The sequence below is a fragment of the Leptodactylus fuscus genome, chromosome 5 (assembly GCF_031893055.1).
Source record: "Leptodactylus fuscus isolate aLepFus1 chromosome 5, aLepFus1.hap2, whole genome shotgun sequence".
NCBI classification, from domain to species: Eukaryota; Metazoa; Chordata; class Amphibia; order Anura; family Leptodactylidae; genus Leptodactylus; species Leptodactylus fuscus.
Window position 1 is genome coordinate 140,941,823 of NC_134269.1, and position 21,590 is coordinate 140,963,412.

The 21,590-nt window shown below is 40.9% G+C and overlaps 1 protein-coding gene across 2 annotated transcripts in view; it reads right to left on the reverse strand.

Moving 5' to 3' along the window:
• Positions 1-21,590, reverse strand: part of NAV3 (neuron navigator 3) — a 228,717-nt gene that overhangs the window by 133,803 nt on the left and 73,324 nt on the right. For both annotated transcript variants that reach the window (XM_075274311.1, XM_075274312.1), the window contains exon 4: positions 9,184-9,256. In XM_075274311.1, the coding sequence (XP_075130412.1) occupies positions 9,184-9,256 (73 nt within the window). The remainder of the gene's footprint in view (positions 1-9,183; positions 9,257-21,590) is intronic.

Here is a 21,590-nt window from a genome sequence, read left to right on the forward strand (position 1 = left end):
TGCTCTCCAGAGTTCCCAGAGGGCAGTGGTACTTATCTCCTACAAGCACCGTAGCTTTCCTGCTTATGGACTCCAAAAATTTTAGGCATACTGAGCCACATCAAAAGTACACCATGTGGCACCACCCTAAAATGTGCTAGCCATTATAGTAATTTAAAAAACACATAACAACAGACGAAAAAGCACAGTGTGAACCTAGCCTTAATGAAGCTTGCTTGCCATGTATTGCTGCCAATAGACAACAGAATCTGAGATCTGTTCAAATAAAAAAGGCAATATGGTTCAGATGTGTAGTACGAAAAGTGTCAATTTAATTTCCAACCCAGACAGCAACATACTTATATCAAGCCTCGCCAAAGGCCAGGATAAAGAACAGGCATCCTGCGAATCAAACAGAAAGTTCTCTCCTCCTTCTCTATGGAAGGGTCACATTGGAGTCTAATTTATATTCAAAATATTTGGAGAATGAACAGTCTCCGCAAAAATAAGGAAAAAGAAAAAGACTGCCGGTCTTGTCTGCAGCTGCTTTTCTTCCAGGTCTTTGTATGGCCTTATATCCCCATTAGTTTACTGTCTATCCTCTGGAGAACTCCTGTTGTCCACACATGACCTGTAATAAGCGGTGTGTGAAGGTACTCGCCGTTTATTCTTTTTATCTAAACATTACTTTGGAACAGAACACTTCTAATCCCTAACAGACCTCTACCTCAGTTATGCACTTAGAACCGTTCAATCACAATGAGAACACAAGCGAAGGCGCACTCTGAGCCTAAATAAATACCAATACAATGCTGTATGGCCAAAGCTGCGAAATAGAAGCCAGTAAGGAGAGATATAGCTTTGCTTCCTTTTTCCAAAGTCAATTTTCTACTATAATAGATATAGAAACTCACTAAAGATAAAAGCATCAACCAAAGTTTCTACTACATTTACCGGTTTCAAATAGTTTTTTTTTTCTCTAAAGTGGTAATGTTGTTCTCCCTCTAAGGACTAGAATAGAGAATAGAGAAGTATTGAACAGGCTGTATTACGGCTACAATCCAATCCCAGCAGTGGACCAGCTGAATCTCAGGGATGAATCTACGGTACAGCTAGTCTGGGACAGAACCACAGACGGGAAGAGATGAGAATAAAGCAGGCACATTATGGCTGAATGACTAACTCCTTACCTCTCAAAGAAATAAAGGAAGACCTACAAATATTCCTGGCATCACAGGCTCATGTGCAAAGATGTATTATGAATGTGTTGTATAGGCAAATGATGCAGCAACAACAGAAATCTAGGGGTCCATGGTACCTCTGAATGCCACTGAATTCGTACAAAGACATACTGAGGGAGATTTACTAGTGAATATGTGCCAGGATACTGTCATTTTGACTACAAGATTACGGCGGCATGATGCACGGCATTGCTGTCAAGTATGCTGTAAACTCCTGCTGAGACATGCTAGGCTTTAGTTAAAGGGGTATTCCCACCTCACATACTCATCAGTCTTTACTGCTGTAAAATCTTCTTTCTTCCTGGTTTCTTGCATCATTTGGTGGGTGGGGTTTCACATGCAACCTGCCGTTTAGCTCCGCCCCCAAATTCACATGTAGCTCCGCCCACCCATATTGGAATATGAAGTACAGGCAGGAGCCACTCCATTCTGTGTTACATACAGAGACTGCCTGTCTCTGCCATAATGAACACAATTGAATTAGCTAGCCTGATAACTGGGAGAACAGAAGAAATGAAAGCAGCTCCTCTCCTCTATCTGATAGCAGGAAGCTAGGTCATGTGGTGTAGACACAGGAATAGCTAGATACATAGGCTCGCTCCCTGCACTTAGCCCCTCCTCCCTCCCCCCTGAGAGCAGCAGATACATCACTTGACTCATGAGCAGCTAAGTCAGGGCTGTGGCCACAAAGAATTGAATAAAGTAAGATAGTGGACAAACAAAGCAGTTTTGCTGAAGCAGTGTATTTAGGAAAAGTCTTACATCCACATTAACAAGCAGTATAGATAGGATCCTTGTGATGGGACAACCCCTTTAAACTGAATAACCCAGTCCTATGACACATTTTTTTCATGGGGTATATGCAAATCTGTTTCCTAGGATGTAATTAGGAAAACAGTGCCTCTGTACACTGCCTCTTAGGACAGCCCCCTTAACATCATGCATGACTTTTTCAATAAGCCTAATACCATGATGCAGAGTTATTGCCAGACTAGTATATCTAGTCCAAAAGGAACAGATTCCCAGCTGTGGACAGCACTGTTTCGATCTGGTTGGATCTCATCAGCACAGCGTAGGGAAACTGGTTTGGCTGGTTGAGAGACTTTAGACTAGGGTCAGGGGATAATAACTCTCCTTGAGGAGTGCTCACCTTTGCAGGCGTATGGAAACTTGAAAAGCCATTTTCACTCCATTAGGGGATTATAGGGAATATGCAAATCTGTTCCCATGATATAATTAGGAAAACAGTGCCTCTGTATGCTGCCTCTTAGGACATTTTTTCATACCAGCCTTTTTCTTTTAAGGGAATATTCCATAGTGTAAGTCTGTAATGCTAGAACATTTTAAAAGAAACTGTGGCATGTGTCCAGAGTTCTGTAGAAACCCAGTCAATTGCAAGGGTTAAAAATTTCTACTACTTGAAAATGTGAAAACCGATTATCTCATGAGATTAAAGATCACATTTTCATACAATCTATGGGGCTGATACGTTTCACAACATCTTGAAGAATAGCCAAAGAAAAGGCAATGCTTTCACATGTGATATTACACACATATGTGAATAACATTTTGTTGCACTGCTGCCTTATAAAATGAATGTCCTTAAAGGAAGTGTCTTTAGCCTTTAAAGTTTATTTGGCATCACTAACGACCACAGATGAATGAAATAGATGTTCCTTATGGCAGAGGTTCAAGTGCAATAAATATGAAGAAAAACATTAGGGTAATTTTCTTCTTCCGGTTGTGACTACTGCAGACATCATATACTAGCTTTACCATTAAGAAAAGTGAGCACTCAGATCTCTTCTATTGTACCACATTAGTTTTATAGATAGGGTCAGATCTGATCTCTCTCTGAGACTACAATACTGATCGAATGCGAAATTCAGTTTGGTGAGGTCCGATTCCTGGTATATCCTGCTTATCCGCTGATTGAAGAGCATTGACAAATGGGAGTGAAATGTTATTCTAGAAACATCCCAGACTAAACATATTATGCTGAGGCCAGGAAAAAGGGACATGGCACTCTGTGGTGATGCAAGACAGTAGAGGGTCTACAGTAAAAAACAATATACAAAAAAAGGGTGTTCACATGGCATAATTTTCCAGTTTAAGGGGTATAGCCAGGGCTGTTTTAACACATTGGTGGGCCTTGTGCAAGTGTTTCATAAGTGGGCCCCCACCATCACCACCATCTTGAAATACGTGACCTGCACAGATTCGAACGCCCCCTTGATGGCCTCCACATAGTATAATGCCCCTTAGTGGCTAATGCCTCCCTAATGGTCCAATTATGCCCTCAGAATGGTTACCTTCCAGGTTACCTACACTTTTACATGTCTACCCTCTCAAATTCATATCCCCACCCCTCTGGTTACCCCCACATTGTCATGTACCCCCCTCTCAAGCTGCCCTCACATAGTCATGTCCATGTCGGGTTGCTCCCATGGTGTCATATTTCCACTCAGGTTACCCCCACAGTATCATGTCCCTCTCAGGTCGCCCCACAGTATGTTCCCCCACACTGTCAGATTGCCCCCCAGCATTATGTCTACCCACAGTGTCATATATCATTCAGGTTGCCCCCACAGTATGCTCCCCATCCCCCCAGATTGCTTCCACAGTTTCTCGTCCTCCACTGTATATAATCAAAGAAAAAAAAAAAAACTATTACTCAACTTTCCCCGTTTACTCTTCTCCCTGGTCCCGGCGGACACATCAGTTAGTAACACCAGTTATCAATTTGTTAAAAAATGATATATATGCTAAAAACTCTATATCACTAAAAAGATATTCCAGAGCTGAAAAAATTCCTTAAAGTATTTCTGAAATCAGATATGTTGGGAAAAGCGACAGATCTTGATTATATTCTAATTTGTCTATTTTTAATTCCTTTATGCGTAGTCCTACACTATACACTGAAGTATCATACAGAGATATAGAACACAGAGCGCCTGAGGCTGTAATATCCGGTGAGGCCAGAGAGGTCTAAGCAGCAGACCACGTCTTTAAATCATGAAAACTTAAAGTACCTCACATTGGTAAACTTTTGGGTCAATGAGCGGTTTATAGAAAAAAATCTTCTTAGGGTATGTTCACATGATGCGTATTGGTCACAGAAACTAGTTCAACTGCAAAAGTCATTCTATACTGTACACTTATATGAAATATTTGTTTAACCTCTTCACGAATTTCTGCAAACTCCATGAAGTCAGCTGCATGTAGATAAACTCCCTTTACCTCAGAGAAAAAAAGCAATTCACTTTTCTAGTAGGAACATTTTCCTAGAAAGGTTAGCAGCTACATTACTGCTCTATAAAGCTGTCAGATTTGATATTGTATTCTATTATCCCTCTGCTATGTTTTAGTTCGGAGTTAATGCAATAACAGACAATAGCAAAGACTGGAAAGAAGGTGAACAGGTTTCAGAAAAAGCCGCCGACTACCATTCACTGCACTCCTATGTTACGTAGTGTACAGATAAAAGTTCACATTGGGGATTGCATAGATTTCTGTTATCCTTCCAGCACATATTGCAGCAAGGCTCTTATCCAAGAGAAACATCACAAAGATTAGTTTAGCATCAAAAGTTTTTTTTATGTAAAACATTGATAAATAACACTGCTACTATTCTGTTTTGTTTAAAGAAGGGATCTAAAAATCTAACACATGAAAACTGTTATGTCAAACACAAATATTATATACATGGACATTGTTAAAGTATGCTTTGTGGTCTATAATGTTCACATGAAAAGTTTGTGGTGAAGTCCTTAGGCCCATCATCTGGTCCACAGATGAGAGTTATCTTTTCTCTTCAAATGGGTAAATCATATGTCAATCTCCGGGATCTTTGTTTAGACAAATGTGGTTTGAAACTTTTGTGCAAATAGAATAAGGCATTCACAAAGACAATGGTCCAGATTTGCTAATGGTTCGGCAATGTAAACTTAGGCAGACCGAGACCTGGCACCAGATTTATCACAGACGGTGATGCTGGATGATAAACCTGGTGGATTTTTAAACTGCCTAGTCCATGTGTATGACGCTTTTTAGTTGCCTAAAATGTAAAATTTTTTGCTAATTTTTTATACACCCTGGTGCATTTAACCCACTTCCCATTTCTCTAAAAATCCACACCCACATCTTTAGCAAGTAGAAAAAAAATTGAGCCCAAACTAGATGAGCCAAAGATATTGCAAAGATGTGTCAGGTTTACATCAGTGTCCAGTTATAGCCACAATAGTAAATCTGGGACAATAAGTCATAATGCTGGACAAATAACAAAACAAGATCCAGTATTTAGCAAACATATACTGACAAGAGCTAATTGCAGCAATGATCAAAAGTAGGAGGTGAGGTTGATGACTTCTAGGAGAAAGTAGTCAGGGATGAGATGGCGAATCATCAAGGAGTGACACAGAGGACCACCATGAGTCATTGCAAAGGGGATCTGGAAGTCTGGAGGACTGCTATAATTTTTTAGCCACATTAGATTGAATATGTAATACCATTGGAGAGAAGGAGAGGGGGGTCTACGTCCAAGGCCTCCAAGGTCTTCGCCACAGATTCGTGAGCAGACTGAGGCCTGGAATGGTCCACCAGGAACATGCATTTTCCCTTCCATTTTCCTCTCCCCATTGGCAAATGAGAAATGTATAGCACAGTCCAATATAGATCTAACATGCAGGGGCCAAGAAGGAGGAGGAGAGCAGCAATGAAACAGTTAACTGGACAGTCCTCTGAATCAGAGAGTGGGGCACAGACTGCTGAGGGCACAGTTTTCAGATATTACAAGATACAGTCTATAGGTTATGTCTGTTAATCAAGCCAACTATCTACACTGGCTAATATCCAAGTGACAGGGAGTTACAATGGAAACATATACTAAAACAAATGTCTTGCTAGTTATTTTTATTACAGGTTTCTGTTTTGTGGCAGTATTCAGACAATATGGGAGAATTAAACTAGCCTTCACTTGGGACACACAAGCCACAGAGCAGGGATAATGGTAGAATGGAGTGGTTAGACATACGCCTGGGGTGGATCTAGTAGACGGCGCTGCCTTGGCTCAAGGTGCGTTAGTTGTGTGGTCTGGTGGGCTTCATATATCACAGCTAACATACCCTCTACCTCAGATTTGATCGAAGTCACAGAAAGTGGATATGCCTTTTCTAAATGCAACTCCAACCATAACCTGCTTGGTTTGACATGGATACAGCAGGATGGTGCCTAATATTAACAGTCACTGGACGTGATGTGGACACAGGAGTCTACGCTTACTTGCCAAACATCCCTCTTTTGGACAGAAAATTCCTACTTTTGATCTGAGACTCTGTCCTGTTTTATAAATGTTCTTCTTTTTGATATTGTAAATAGATGTGCATTAACAAACTTAACCATATTGTTCCAGAGACTATCTAGCTGGTCCCTAGATATGTATTAGAGCCCGATTTATATCATATGTCATAACTTGTTGCATTTTATAGACCTTGAGATGTCTATATTCAATTATTGCCTGTGCTAATATTTTATTTAAAAAACTATTCAAGAATAAATATATGCAAACAAATCTTAATCAATTGTTTGTACGGTGGACAAGACGTTTCCCTCTCTTTGAGAGGTATGGAACATGGCTGAACTGAGACAGCACCACTTACTGGATCCACACCAGACCAAGGAGAACCAACTTCTAATCAGTCCATTCTAGCATCTGTTACTGTGCAGCATGTCTACAATAATATCATCAGCATGGGTTATGTAAGAGACAAGTATTTGCATCACAACAACAGAGTAAATACCGGTATATGCTAAAGGTACTACACAAGGAAAACACAGCCACATCCACTGTCCCCTCCACCGTATAGATGCAGCTGTTGCTGTACAATTTTAAAGAAATGACTGGCACTTCTCTATATATTTGACTATCCGAATCAGCATTGTTGTTTAGCATATGTATTACAAACATAGCAACGTGCTATAAAAATAGTGAACAGCATTTTCACATCTTAAATTACACATGGTTTGCAATTGCTCTATGTATTGAATTGTACTGTATGTCTCTGAATACCAGCATTCTAAAGACAGCAGGACCCCTCTGCAAATATCATGAAAAATTCACACACGTACAACTCCAAACCCCATTCTAGTAAACACTAGGAAGCCAAACATTTACATCGCATATCTTTGGTGTCTTTGGGGAATTGTATCCACACCCTCTGGTTTACAGCAGCTGAGCATTTGGCACCAGGCTGGTGGATGTCAACTTGTATCTTGAGCTTTGTTTTTCTGTTTCACATTCTATGCTATTGGCAGAGGTATAGCTATATTATAGCAGGTTCAGATATAGCCTTTGCTCCTTGACTCTGGTGCATAAGGGGACGCAAATGTCCCTAAAAGGCAGCTGAAGTGAAGAATTGGGGATTGTGTATTGGTGCCAAGGGGCTTAAAGTTATTCTACCTGAGTTAACCCGGATGCATAACTTAGTGTTGCGGTGCTTCAATGCTAAATCTGTAATAGGGCTGCTTTAGAATAGTGGTATATTTTATGTGGCAGAGAGACCTTTGGGGCCCTCTCAGGATCCAGGGCCCAGCAGTGACTGATAACTCTGCACCCCTTATAGCTATACCCATCTCTACTTTTATTCTCAATGACGCTCAGCTGTAGGGGAACGCTTCACGCAGAACAGTTGGCTCTGTGTTCTCTGTAGTGGTTGCGTGCTGATACTTCAGTTCTGTTCCTATTGACTTAAATAGATGCTGAGCTGCAGTAATGGTGCCCAACCACTATACAAGAACTCATGCCAACTGCTTTGGTCCCTTGTTTTATATAGTATGAATTAGGGAAGTGGCCCCCCTACAGGAAAGCCATAAAAAAGTAATTTCTGGACAACCCCTTTAAGCAGGGGTGTAGCTTGAGGGGGTACAGAGTATGCAACCTCCCATTTAACTCAATGGGAGTCCATAGCAGATGACCAATCTATAGGATGATTTCACCCCGCAAAGCCCATTGAACTGAACTGAAGGCAGAAAAAAATGTGCCTAAACCATCAAAAACGGCATCGCATTTTTTTCTCCCTCTCTTTCAGTACATTGGGTTTTGCCTGAAAATCTGCCTGAAGATAGGTAATGATACTTTTTTTTTTTTTATCTGGCTGAAAGAATAAGCTAGCAAAAAAAAATCTACCACTGACTTCTAAGGAAAAGAATGGGAAAGTATGGGAGGCATTTTATGAATTGGATTCCGCCTCAAAACCCACCTGCAAAAAAACTTACCCTGAGACTTCTCAGCTACTCGGCCGAGTCAAAAGAACCTACATAACATTCACAGTACATGTAGTGCTGACTACTGTGAAACACTTTTTACAGACATTATTTAGAAGGGGTAGACTTGTTCACCTTGGACATGCTATTTACAACAGACCTAACAGTACGATGATATTTTAGGTAGGAAATTTTCTACCCAAGAAAAGGGTTTAATACGTTTGTATATTGCTAACTTCCACATACACAATTGCTTTGGGTAGTCATCTTATATTGGTATATGCTCAGTAAACATATAAGTTATCTTACCTATAATCAGCATATATACCCACGGTGGGACCATTAAAGGATTATTTTATCAAAGGACTGAATGAAAGCCATGTTCCTCGCCTTCCTAGACCGTGTTTACAGTGAAAGACCTGGCAGTGTTTAGCGCCAACACAACCTAATTCAGGCAACTTTAACAATGGAATTCCAAGGTCATCCAAGGTCTGGGTTATTTTAATAGTTCAGCTTGTCTAGATTTCAGAACGTAAGTTAAATTATTGATGTTAAAGCCAGTATAGATTTCAAGGAACATGAAATTATACTACTTCAAATGATAAATATCAATGCTTAGAAATGTAGATTATCTGCTTTTTAAATTATCAATGTGAGGGAATGGAGCCTGGAGACCATGCTAGTGGATTGTGGATTGTCTTACCTTCTGCAGAGAGGCCTTGTACATTAACTCCCCGGGCTGCCAGAAAGTTCAGACAGATATCAACATTCTCAGTCTGCAACATGAAGGAAAATAACAAGTCACTTAGTGTTGCTTTACACAATGTGCCAGCCTGCAATTTACGTTACAAAAGCAATGAATACTTCACATTCACCACAGTCATCCTCAGTGTTTTGCAGACGCGATGGCTGCTAATTGGGAAACACTAATAAAGCTTTTATTGTCAGCTGTAGGGCTTATAAAACAATTCATAAAGGCCAGATCCAGAATGGCATGCCGGCAGATCAGCAGTCCACCTACTTAATATAAAACCAAGTTTTACACAGCACAAGAAAGCTATGAAAGCATCCATAGAGGACCTAACACTGTGTGTGTGTATGCTGGGAAGAGATCATGACTTGCAATGAAAGACCACTCTGAACAGCTCTGCATGAGAAGTGTGCCAATGCAAAATGTATCCTAGTGACAATGTAGGGGTTTTATTATGTTATTGACAATGTGATACAACACTGCTTTTCACTTCTTTCCAAAATATTCAAAAAATTTACCAGAACCAATAAAAAAAGAACATGGTAAAAATGATTATTTCTGAGAATTCTATGAGAATAAGATTTTTTAGATTTGCTTCATATACAGAGTTACATGAGATGTATGAAACAAATAAAATGGACATATTAAGAGTATGAATGAACAATTACTGCTAGATACTAGATATTTGCCATGTAAAAGTGGGAGGGATACACGTGAATACAGAAACTGTCTAGTGTAGAGGTAGCAAACTTTAGCATCATACACAATGTAACAGTAAATGAACAGTTGCAGCAAACTTTAACTTATCCTTTATGGTTTAACTTTAATGTTTTTTATGGAGGGATTGTCCAGGAATAGAAAGCATGGCTACATTATTTCAAAAACAGATCCACCATGTCCATAGGTTATCCCACCAACTGCAAAGGATCTGAGCTGCAATACCAGATACAACCTAAGGGTCAGTGCACACTGAGATTTTTTGCACTGAGTTCTATTGGAAGGCATTTTTGGAGACTGATTTTGAGGTGGATTCCGTATCAAACTCAGCGCCAAAAAATTCAGTGTGCTCTGATGCTAAGTAGTAGTGCAGGGCTGCTTTAAGGAAGACCTTTCGTGTCCTCCTGCAAATACGGTTTTATATACCGCTAGAAAGCTTTCCCGGGCTGGAGAAATCAGTGCCGCTAGTTTCAGCAACGATCTCTGCCTACGCCTCAGAAAGGCATTCCTGACAGTCTAGCTGGGCTGTGAGGAACATCCTTCCTGACTGTACTTGTCTATGGACTTGTACTGGGAGGGGGAGGGGAGCGTTCCTCACCTCTCAGCGTCATTCCTGGGTGGTAAGGAATGCCCCCTCTGACTGTACAGGGCTATGGATGAGTACTGTCAGGAGAGGCGTTCCCCACAGTCCAGCTAGACTGTCAGGAACGCCTTTCTGACGGTGGGCAGAGATTGGTGTCGAAACTAACGGCACCAATATCTTCAGCCCTTGGCAACTAACTGGAAAGCTGACGGTGTGCTGAATTTATCGCACTGTTGACTTTCTAGCAGTATATAACACCGCATGGGCAGGAGGACATGAAAGGTTGTCTTTAACCAAAGGGCAAACAGGGCATCCATCTACACCTGATCTATGGCAGTAGGGATCCCTTGGGCCAAGCTTGATTAAGCACGACAGTGCTTAATTTTGGGTGCTATCCAGCTGTTCCAGATGTCAGGTAGCCACTTCAACTTTATTTCCTTAGGATGTAGATAAAGTTTAATACATTGGTAGAGCAAGAAGCTCTCAGCACCATGCTTCACCAGTCAGTCTTCTGCTGATTATGTCTGCAGCAGGGAGGTGCAATGAGTGCAAGCTGGAGACATTACTACAACCAGATCCTGCAGGCAACTCTTGTGGAGGAAATAGGGCTTTTTTTTCCAATGCGTTTTCTATATTGATTAAATGGGAGCATTATGTGGGGGCTTCTTGAGGAAATACCCTGTTAGAAAAGATGTTTTTTTTCTCCAATTATCAAACTCCTTTATTCTTCCTCTCCTCCCTTCTAAATTGCTCAAATCTGCCTCCTGGAAGACAGGCAACATCCCGTGTAAGTCTATGGAGAAAGGAGGAGTTGCTGAGAGACACACACAGACATGCCGCTGCTGCTAATCCGTTTTAGCAGTTTTAACAGTACTAACTATTGATGTGAATATATCACTCTGAGGACATACACAACAAATTATCTGTGGTAGGCCCCTTACACTTGGTTCTCTCTCTCCTTACCACTCCATAGACTTCTACAGGCTGCAGTCTGTCTTTACTAATAACAGATTATAACAGTGAATTGTGCAGTTTAGGAGTAGAAGAGGAAATGGTGAATGGAGGGAAAAAAACATGTTTCACAACTAAAATATACTACAAAGTCCTTACAGTAGTGTGCACTATTGAGTTATGAAAATATATGAAATGCCACTCTTTAAAAAGTAATATTCAAGTTCCCAACCACTGCCTGGTAAATTCAGAAGTGCCATACAGGATTTCAGTTCACATTAACTTATCTGCTTTACCCTGGACCAAATGTAAATTGTGATAATAAGAATGTACTCTACATACAGTATATACACATAGCACCAAACTCAGAGAAATTCCTGGATGGAGGAAGTGAAATTACTTGTATGCTTTACAACATATGGCCATGAAGGCAATAGCTTTATAGGGTTTACAGGTTGTCCTTTTGTGCTCCCCCAGTAATACAAAAAACATACTGGTAGGTCAATGGGTTTCCATGAGAAATAGGAATGAATGTGCATAGTCATAAATTACTCTACACTGCATTAGCACAGGGAATGAATGTACTCCCTATATATGCTGATATAATACTAATTTTTAATGAGAAACACATTGGCTTTCATTTTACAGGATATACCTCAAAAGACTTTCTTCACATATTTTAGGACATAACCCCTGTATATATATAAAAGCATACCACATTCAGTTCAGATTACAAGTATTTAATTCGTAAATCTCATTTTTGGTGTGACTACATGTCCACGAACCTCTGAAAGGCAGGACTAATAGCCCACAGTTCTAAAACTTGCTTAGACCTTCAAGTTAACTAATATTTAATATCACGTTTTTTGTGTTAATTTAAAGTAGTTGTGCCAAGTTTTTAATTTACTTCATCACCTATACACAAAATAATCACTCCATTCATTTGTAAGGAACTGCTGAAGAGTGTAGTGATAGTCTATCTTTAGCAGTCCCTTATTGTAGTGGCAGCTTGTATGCTCACGCGCCGTTACATTCATATAGTTCATTCTTCCAACTACTGAGAACCACTGACCCAACACCTAAAAACTTTGAGAAAAACATTTACTGATCTACCTATAAACAAAATGAAAAATCAAGAGTCTGAAGATATATAGTACAGTCGTATAATACTGTCGTCCGAGAGTAGTCAGAACAGAGTCTTTACCCTTGGATGAAAGGTCCCAGCTATGCCTGAATAATCAATTCCTAAACACTGACCCAGATTGGGATTGAACAGCCATACCAAAAGTGATATTCTTACATGTCAGACAGGCAATCTGTGAGTTTGAACCCAGCTAACTTCCAGCAGTAACGGAAAATAGTGTTCTATATCAGGTCTCAGAAGTCATATAGGCCCATTAATGAAAACTTTTGCCATCACTACAATCTATGTAAGGGATCACTTCTTACTGACTGTAAGCAGTGGCATAAAATGAAGTTCCTGACCCCAATGCAAAGTCAGTACCAGTCACCTCCCCCCCAACTATATTGCATCAGTTATGGTACTGCTCTCCTAATATAGGAAACAGGAACCATATTGGCTCTCTAAGGCTCCTGTGCCCAGGTACCACTGCACCCCTTCAAGTTACACCCCTGATTGTAGTATAATGCCATTAGTTCTTTAAGCAGCTTCATCAATAGGGATTTGTATAGTCTACCTCCCCATTCTAGGCTTCCTATGGGCTCTCATCCCCGCTCTGAAATCAGGGGAGTTTCCAAGTAGCATTACATCACATGCTATATAGTACAGAAAACATAATGGGGGGCTATTTAAGAAACAATGACAAGAAAAAAAACATTTGTAATGTGCTATTCTCACACAAGGGAGTGAAAGTGCAGGGAATGTTGTGGAGTAGGTACTCATCTCCAACACCCACAGGGTCAGCTGTTTTAGCCTATTTACCCATCAGGATACTTATTATGAAACCAGAGTACCCAGATGAAACCATGCAGATGTTGCCATTGGTCGGATTCGAGCCCAGGACACCAACGGAGCAAGGTAGCCGCTGTTAGTGCAGCCTTCATTTTTCAAGAATTTAATTTAATATTAGGAATACAAGCTTTCCTGGGATTGGTTTGCAATGGGCAAAAAAGGCAGTTATTCTTGTATATTGTCATACAAAAACAACAAAGAAAACACATAAGTACTAAAGAGCACCTTCGAAAGGAGACATAGTATGCCGAAACACAAAATAACGTACATCTTTGCAAAAAATATTACATAGGGACATGTCCAAGACTTCTTCATATATCTTGCATTTGTATGTATTATTGCTCTTTTATGAAGAAGAAATTGAAATTTTATTATTCCACAGATTTGCAGGTTCCCTATTCAAAGCTCAGCACCACACGGGATTTCAGAATTTATGTTTAGGAGTTATAAAGCATCAGGGAACAGTAGGGAACAGCAGCTGCAGTCCTTGGAAAATATCCAGCTATGTTTTTTGTCCTCTCATTATACAAGAGACTATAAGCAACAGTGTGTCTTTATATTACCATACCCCTACATAAAGGAGTCTAACTGGTGTTAGCAGGAATTAGACATCACTCACAAGGTATACATTAGACATCACAAGGTATACATTAGACATCACAAGGTATACAGATTTGCTGCTCGTGAGCTAAACTGCATTCCTGTCGTCAAAACCAAATGACTCAATATTATGTTAACAGTCAGGTAGAGAAAAATAAGGGTATTCACCCCGTAAAACACAAAGGAATCTGCACATTTATCGACAGTGAATGATTAACTTGGGAATATTGACTGACTTACCACTTACCCTTCCAAACATCTGACTATAGTATAAAGCATACATAACTACATTTAATTGAAATCTAAAAGTTCTTTCAAAGGTGCATTCTATGGCTTAAGATATAGATTAGGAAAAACAAAAAGTGACTCTAAAACAGAATGTAAACTAGAATGCAATTGGACAGAGCAGATTAAGAAAATCTCCCTTTTCAGTCTATTAAAGGGGCTCTATCATTAGAAAAAAAAGTCATTTTTAGCTAAGCACATACTTGCATAGCCTTTAGAAGGACTATTCCACACGTACCTTTTGTATATAAATAACCTCAGTAGTTTTTGAATGAGACCTTTTTTATTCACATGCTAATTAGCCTTCTCTGTGCACCCCGGAAGTCTCTTTGTGCACTTTCTTCTGTGTATACAGCACAGGCTGCTGACTCCTCCTCCCTGATCTCACACACAGCACACAGCAGGGAGAGGAGAGCTGGCTGAGAACTTCCTGTGCACGGAGGAGACTAATTAGCATATGAATAAAAACAGACTTATTCAAAAACTACTGAGGCAATTTACATACAAAAGGTATATATGAAATAGCCTTTCTAAAGGCTATGTAAGAATGTGTTTAGCTAAAAATGAATTTTCCCAATAATAGAGCCCCTTTAAGATAGCTTTACACTGCAGTTTTATAGTACGTTCATTTGATCCATCAGAAGATCAGAACACTGGGCTGTAACCTGTCAGAATGATCAATACATTGAATACTTTTCTATAGTATCTGTCATCACTGAGAGAAGGTACCTTCATCTGAAGAATAAACACAGTATGAAAGCTGAAAGCAAGAAAAGGGATCACAGATACAAATAGCAAAAAGGGTTAACTTTGTATCAAGCATTTTGTCAACTTTACAGCCCATTGTTCTGATCCTCTAATGTGGATCAAAACAATGGACTGTAATGACATATGTCTAAGAAGCTTCATGGTAAACCATTATCTATTGTATATCTTTTAAAAGATTCAGAAAGACACAAAGAATTGTAGTAACGGAAACATTACTGAACAATTCTGTTCTTGCAGAAGTTCTCACTTGGTGATATTGACTATATCTATTTTCATTTGGTATGGGTTTGATGTTGGATGCACTAATGGTTTTGTTCTATGCTTTTTTATATCTAAATCTTCCGTATCATAACTTTTTTTTTATTGTTTATACACACAGCTGGATACAGTCACATACTCTGAATTATTCCACATTTTTGTTTACGGTAGCAACCAGTATTTCTTAGGCAGTGGCGTAACTAGGAATGGCTGGGCCCCAAAGTGAACATTTGACATGTTCACAGGTACATTGGTGGAACATACTGCTTGTTTTCAGATAACTGGACTTTTTCATTGATATAAACAAACAGTCTCATAGGGTGGTGCTAGCCTGTTTATTATCTGTTGGAAACATTCTGTCTAATAATATCAGGGGCCACTCATTATTTCCACTGCTGCTACTCAGGCAGCCTGTTAGTTTGGGATATGTAGAATAGATCAGAATTGCTTACACTCTTGAAAACATACATATTGTTATTTTTATCATTTATAATGCAAGGTTTCCACACTTGCTTAAGGCCTGAACAAAATCAGCTAAAACACCAAGAGTAAGGAATAGAGATGAGTGAACAGTGAAATGCTCGAAGTTCGATTTGAGTAGCCGCTCAATACTTGACTGTTTGATCGAACATCAAACCCCATTATGGTCTGTGGGGAATAAATACTTGTTTAGGGGTAAACCACTGTTCAACTCAGGAGGGTCACCAAGTCCACGATGACACCCCAGGAAATGATGCCAACACCTCTGGAATGCAACTGGGACAGCAGGGGAAGCATGTCTGGGGGCATCTAACATACCCAAGTCACTGTATTATGTTGGGATCCCCGTCAGCTTGCAATATGCGCAAGCTGACTTTTTCCCATAGAAATGCATTGACCAGCGTTGATTGGCTGAATGCCGTATTCTGGTCAATGCATTCCTATGGGAAAAAGTCAGCTCATGCATATTGCAAGCTGACAGGGATCCCGACCAGATAGCGCCCCAAAGAGCTGATTGAGTAACATTCTCACCTAAATAAAGGTAATCCCTAGCTAACCCTGCCAGTAAATCTATCCCTGTCTCACAGTCACATAGTTAACAGTCTCTTATGAACCAGATATTAAATCCACTGTTCGTATAAATTGGAGGTCACCTGAATTAGCCAGCCAATTACTTTTTCCGATTTTTTTTTCGATACCTACGTTGTCATAGTTCCTGTGAATCGAATTTTTAGTGAGTTTGCCACCTGGTGTTCGACTCGAATCGAACATCTTGAACAGCCTGATATCTGATCAAACATGTACTCGATCGAACGCTGTTCGCTCATCTCTAGTAAGGAACACTAATTAATGAAAGTTTGTCAAAACATTACATTGCATTAAAGGGATTATCAAATGAGTCCATAGACTTCATTGGGGCAACTCTGCAGTGCCTGCACTTGCTGCTACAATTTGTATGGAGAGTAACTTTCCAGTGCTGCTTCAAATCCAGTGATTTGTGGGGTTTCAGGTGTCGGATCCCCCATAGGAAAGGCCATCAATCGTAGAAATGATTGGATAACCACTTTAATGAATGAGAGTCAGGAACCCCTCATATGTTGAGTCCATGAGCAAACAGAGGACACACCCAGTTTCATTGTGTAATGTATGTTTTGACCAAGTGGGACACACTGTATAATAATACAGTATTATAGACAGATAATCTTGTTGTTCAGATCAACCAAACAGCTGTCATGAAACCAGTTAATGAAACATGGAGCTTGATCAGTGACTATATACAAGAAGGCCACAATTTCCCTGAGAGAGTAATAAAATGAGGTTCAATATATGTCACATCTGTTACATCAGGAATACTCTCGAGCATTCAGGATATTCCCATAGTATATGTAGCATGGTGTGCAAGTTAGTATTAAACATGTTGGGGCCTGCAAAAGTAAATCTCAACTGGTGCTTGTATTTTACATACAATTTCCTTAAAAACACCATCTATTTCTAATTGAACAGGTGCAGTATTTTGCAACCTCTCTGCACCCACTGCATTTCTCATGGGGCTTTCAAAACTTCATTCAAGTCATCTTAAAAAGCAGGAATTGAAATGTCCAACTCAATGGGACTTTTCTGAAGGCAGACCTGAAGCCTAGTACTATGCAGCATGTTTTCCATGCCTTACAAAGTAATGCTGCTTTCAAAAACTGAAGTGTTTAGTATCTTTTGTCAATTAACAAAAATGATGATATGGCCCCCACAGAGTCCTGACCTCAATGTCATCGAGTCGATGTGTGATTACATGAAAAGACAAAAGGATTTGAGTGAACCTACATCCACAGAAGATCTGTGGTTATCTTTCCGAGTTCCTTCAAAAACTATGTGCATGTATACCTAGAAGAACTGATACTGTCCTTTTAGGCAAAAATGGACACAGCAAATACTGTTTTGATTTGATTTTTCTTTTATTTATTTACTTTGTATTTCGTTAATTGATAAAAAGTAAACTATTTCTAAAAGCATTGTTAAGTAGCATTTTCCCTCACACCTGCCTGCTTTTGCACATTATAGTAAATACACGATACGAGTCACTAGGCGCATATATATATATATATATACACACACACACACACGTGGACAAAATTGTTGGTACCCCTTGTTTAATGGAATAAAAACCTGCAATGGCCACAGGAATAACTTGAATCGGTACTATTCCGTTATCGGGCCAGCAGCAGCGCAGTTCAGCAGCAGCTTTCGGGACAGCAGTTCAGCAGCGGGAATTACAATGACATCCGAGGACTGCTGGCCCGATGCTTGTGCCCAGTAACCAGTACATCGATGACCCCCCTCCCCCATCCTTCTCCTCCTGCCAGTGCTGCCCCCCAGCTCTCCTTACATCTTCCCCGTACCCTCTCCCCGCCACACGACTAGGCCTCACCTCAGCGCTAGTACCGAGACCGAAAGGAAAGACACCGGGGCTCAATCCAGGCCCTGACAAGAAACACGCCGACTATAGGAACGGTGAGCTACAGCGAGCCGGAGGGACAAACTTTCTGCAGCGTCCGGCGGCTATCTAGTAGCATTCATTGCTCAAGATTTACGGTGAGGCCTATTACAGGGAGAGGGTACGGGGCAGATGTAAGAAGAGCTGGGGGGCAGCACTGGAAGGAAGAGGAGGATGAGGGCATCGATCGATGTACTGCCTACTACACACAAGCACGGCCTCTATCATCGGGCCAGCATCGGCTTAGTCATGTGGCGGGGAGAGGGTACGGGGTAGATGTAAGGAGAGCTGGGGGGCAGCACTGGAAGGAGGAGGAGATGGAGGGGGGGTCATTGATGTACTGGCTACTGGGCACAAGCATCGGGCCAGCAGTCCTCGGATGTCATTGTAATTCCCGCTGCTGAACTGAACTGCTGTCCCGAAAGCTGGTGCTGAAATGCGCTGCTGCTGGCCCGATAACGGAATAGTACCCTTGAATCTGATAAAAGTAAAAATTCAATGAAAATGAACAAATGAAAGTCAGACATTGCTTTTCACTACAACAAAACTTTTTTTTTTTTTTAAATAAAACTCATCAAACAGGCCTGGACAGAAATGATGGTTTCCATAACTTAATATTTTGTTGCACAACCTTTGAGGCAATCGCTGCAATCAAACGATTCCTGTAACTTTCAATGAGACTTCTTCACTTCTCAACAGGTATTTTGGCCCACTCCTCATAAGCAAACTGCTCCAGTTGTCTCGGGTTTGAAGGGTGCCTTATCTAGACGATATACACTCACCGGCCACTTTATTAGGTACACCTGTCCAACTGCTCGTTAACACTTAATTTCTAATCAGCCAATCACATGGCGGCAACTCAGTGCATTTAGGCATGTAGACATGGTCAAGACAATCTCCTGCAGTTCAAACCGAGCATCAGTATGGGGAAGAAAGGTGATTTGAGTGCCTTTGAACGTGGCATGGTTGTTGGTGCCAGAAGGGCTGGTCTGAGTATTTCAGAAACTGCTGATCTACTGGGATTTTCACGCACAACCATCTCTAGGGTTTACAGAGAATGGTCCGAAAAAGAAAAAACATCCAGTGAGCGGCAGTTCTGTGGGCGGAAATGCATTGTTGATGCCAGAGGTCAGAGGAGAATGGCCAGACTGGTTCGAGCTGATAGAAAGGCAACAGTGACTCAAATAGCCACCCGTTAGAACCAAGGTAGCCAGAAGAGCATCTCTGAACGCACAGTACGTCGAACTTTGAGGCAGATGGGCTACAGCAGCAGAAGACCACACCGGGTGCCACTCCTTTCAGCTAAGAACAGGAAACTGAGGCTACAATTTGCACAAGCTCATCGAAATTGGACAATTGAAGATTGGAAAAACATTGCCTGGTCTGATAAGTCTCGATTTCTGCTGCGACATTCGGATGGTAGGGTCAGAATTTGGCGTCAACAACATGAAAGCATGGATCCATCCTGCCTTGTATCAACGGTTCAGGCTGGTGGTGGTGGTGTCATGGTGTGGGGAATATTTTCTTGGCACTCTTTGGGCCCTTGGTACCAATTGAGCATCGTTGCAACACCAAAGCCTACCTGAGTATTGTTGCTGACCATGTCCATCCCTTTATGACCACAATGTACCCAACATCTGATGGCTACTTTCAGCAGGATAATGCGCCATGTCATAAAGCTGGAATCATCTCAGACTGGTTTCTTGAACATGACAATGAGTTCACTGTACTCCAATGGCCTCCACAGTCACCAGATCTCAATCCAATAGAGCATCTTTGGGATGTGGTGGAACGGGAGATTCGCATCATGGATGTGCAGCCGACAAATCTGCGGCAACTGTGTGATGCCATCATGTCAATATGGACCAAAATCTCTGAGGAATGCTTCCAGCACCTTGTTGAATCTATGCCACGAAGAATTGAGGCAGTTCTGAAGGCAAAAGGGGGTCCAACCCGTTACTAGCATGGTGTACCTAATAAAGTGGCCGGTGAGTGTATTTCAGCTCCTTCCAAAGGTGTTCAATAGGATTTAGGTGAGGGCTCATAGATGGCTGCTTCAGAATAGTCCAATGTTTTCCTCTTAGCCATTCTTGGGTGTTTATAGCTGTGTGTTTTGGGTCATTATCCTGTTGCAAGACCCATGACCTGCGACTGAGACCAAGCTTTCTGACAATGGTCAGGACATTTCTCTCTACAATCCCTTGATAGTCTTGAGATTTCATTGTACCCTGCACAGATTCAAGACACCATGTGCCAGATGCAGCAAAGCAGCCCTAGAAGATAACAGAGCCTCCTCCATGTTTCACAGTAGGGACAGTGTTCTTTTCAAGACATGCTTAATTTTTCCGCCTGTGAACATAGAGCTGTTGTGCCTTACCAAAAAGTTAGATTTTTGTCTCATCTGTCCATAGGACATTCTCTCAGAAGCTTTGTGTTGGCTTTTTGATGATTTGTTTTCAACAATGGTCGTCTCCCATGGTCGACTCCCATGAAGTCCACTTTGGCTCAAACAATGATGGATGGTGCGTACTGACACTGATGTTCCTTGAGCTTGAAGTTCACCTTTATTCTCTTTAGAAGTTTTTCTGGGCTCTTTTGTTACCATTCATATTATCCGTCTCTTTGATTTGTCCTCAATTTTCCTCCTGCGGCCACGTCCGGGAAGGTTGGCTACAGTCCCATGGATCTTAAATTTCTGAATAATATGGGTCAGGGGATAATCATACACATTAGGGAGAGTGTGTGCCTAGACAGGTGTATGGAGACTTACAAGTCATTCCTGCTCCGCTAGGGATTCTGGGTAAAAAATATGCAAATCTATTCTCCAGGAGGTAATTAGGAGAACAGTGCCTCTGTATGCTGCTCTCTAGAGGGCAGCCCCCTTAACATCATGCATGACTCAGTTAATAAGCCTACTAACATGATGCGGAGTTTATTGCCAAATTAGTATTTCTATCCCAAAAGGAACAGATTCTGGGAATCTGTTCCTTTTGGGATAGAAATACTAATTTGGCAATAAACTCCGCATCATATGAATAATATGTGCAACTGTAGTCACAGGAACATCAAGCTGCTTGGAGATGGTCTTATAACCTTTACCTTTAACACGCCTGTCTATAATTTTCTTTCTAAGCTCCTGAGACAACTCTTTCCTTCACTTCCTCTGATCCATGTTGAGTGTGGTACACACCGTGTCACCAAACAGCACAGTAACTATCTGTAGTCCTATATACAGGCCACTGTCTGATTACAAAATT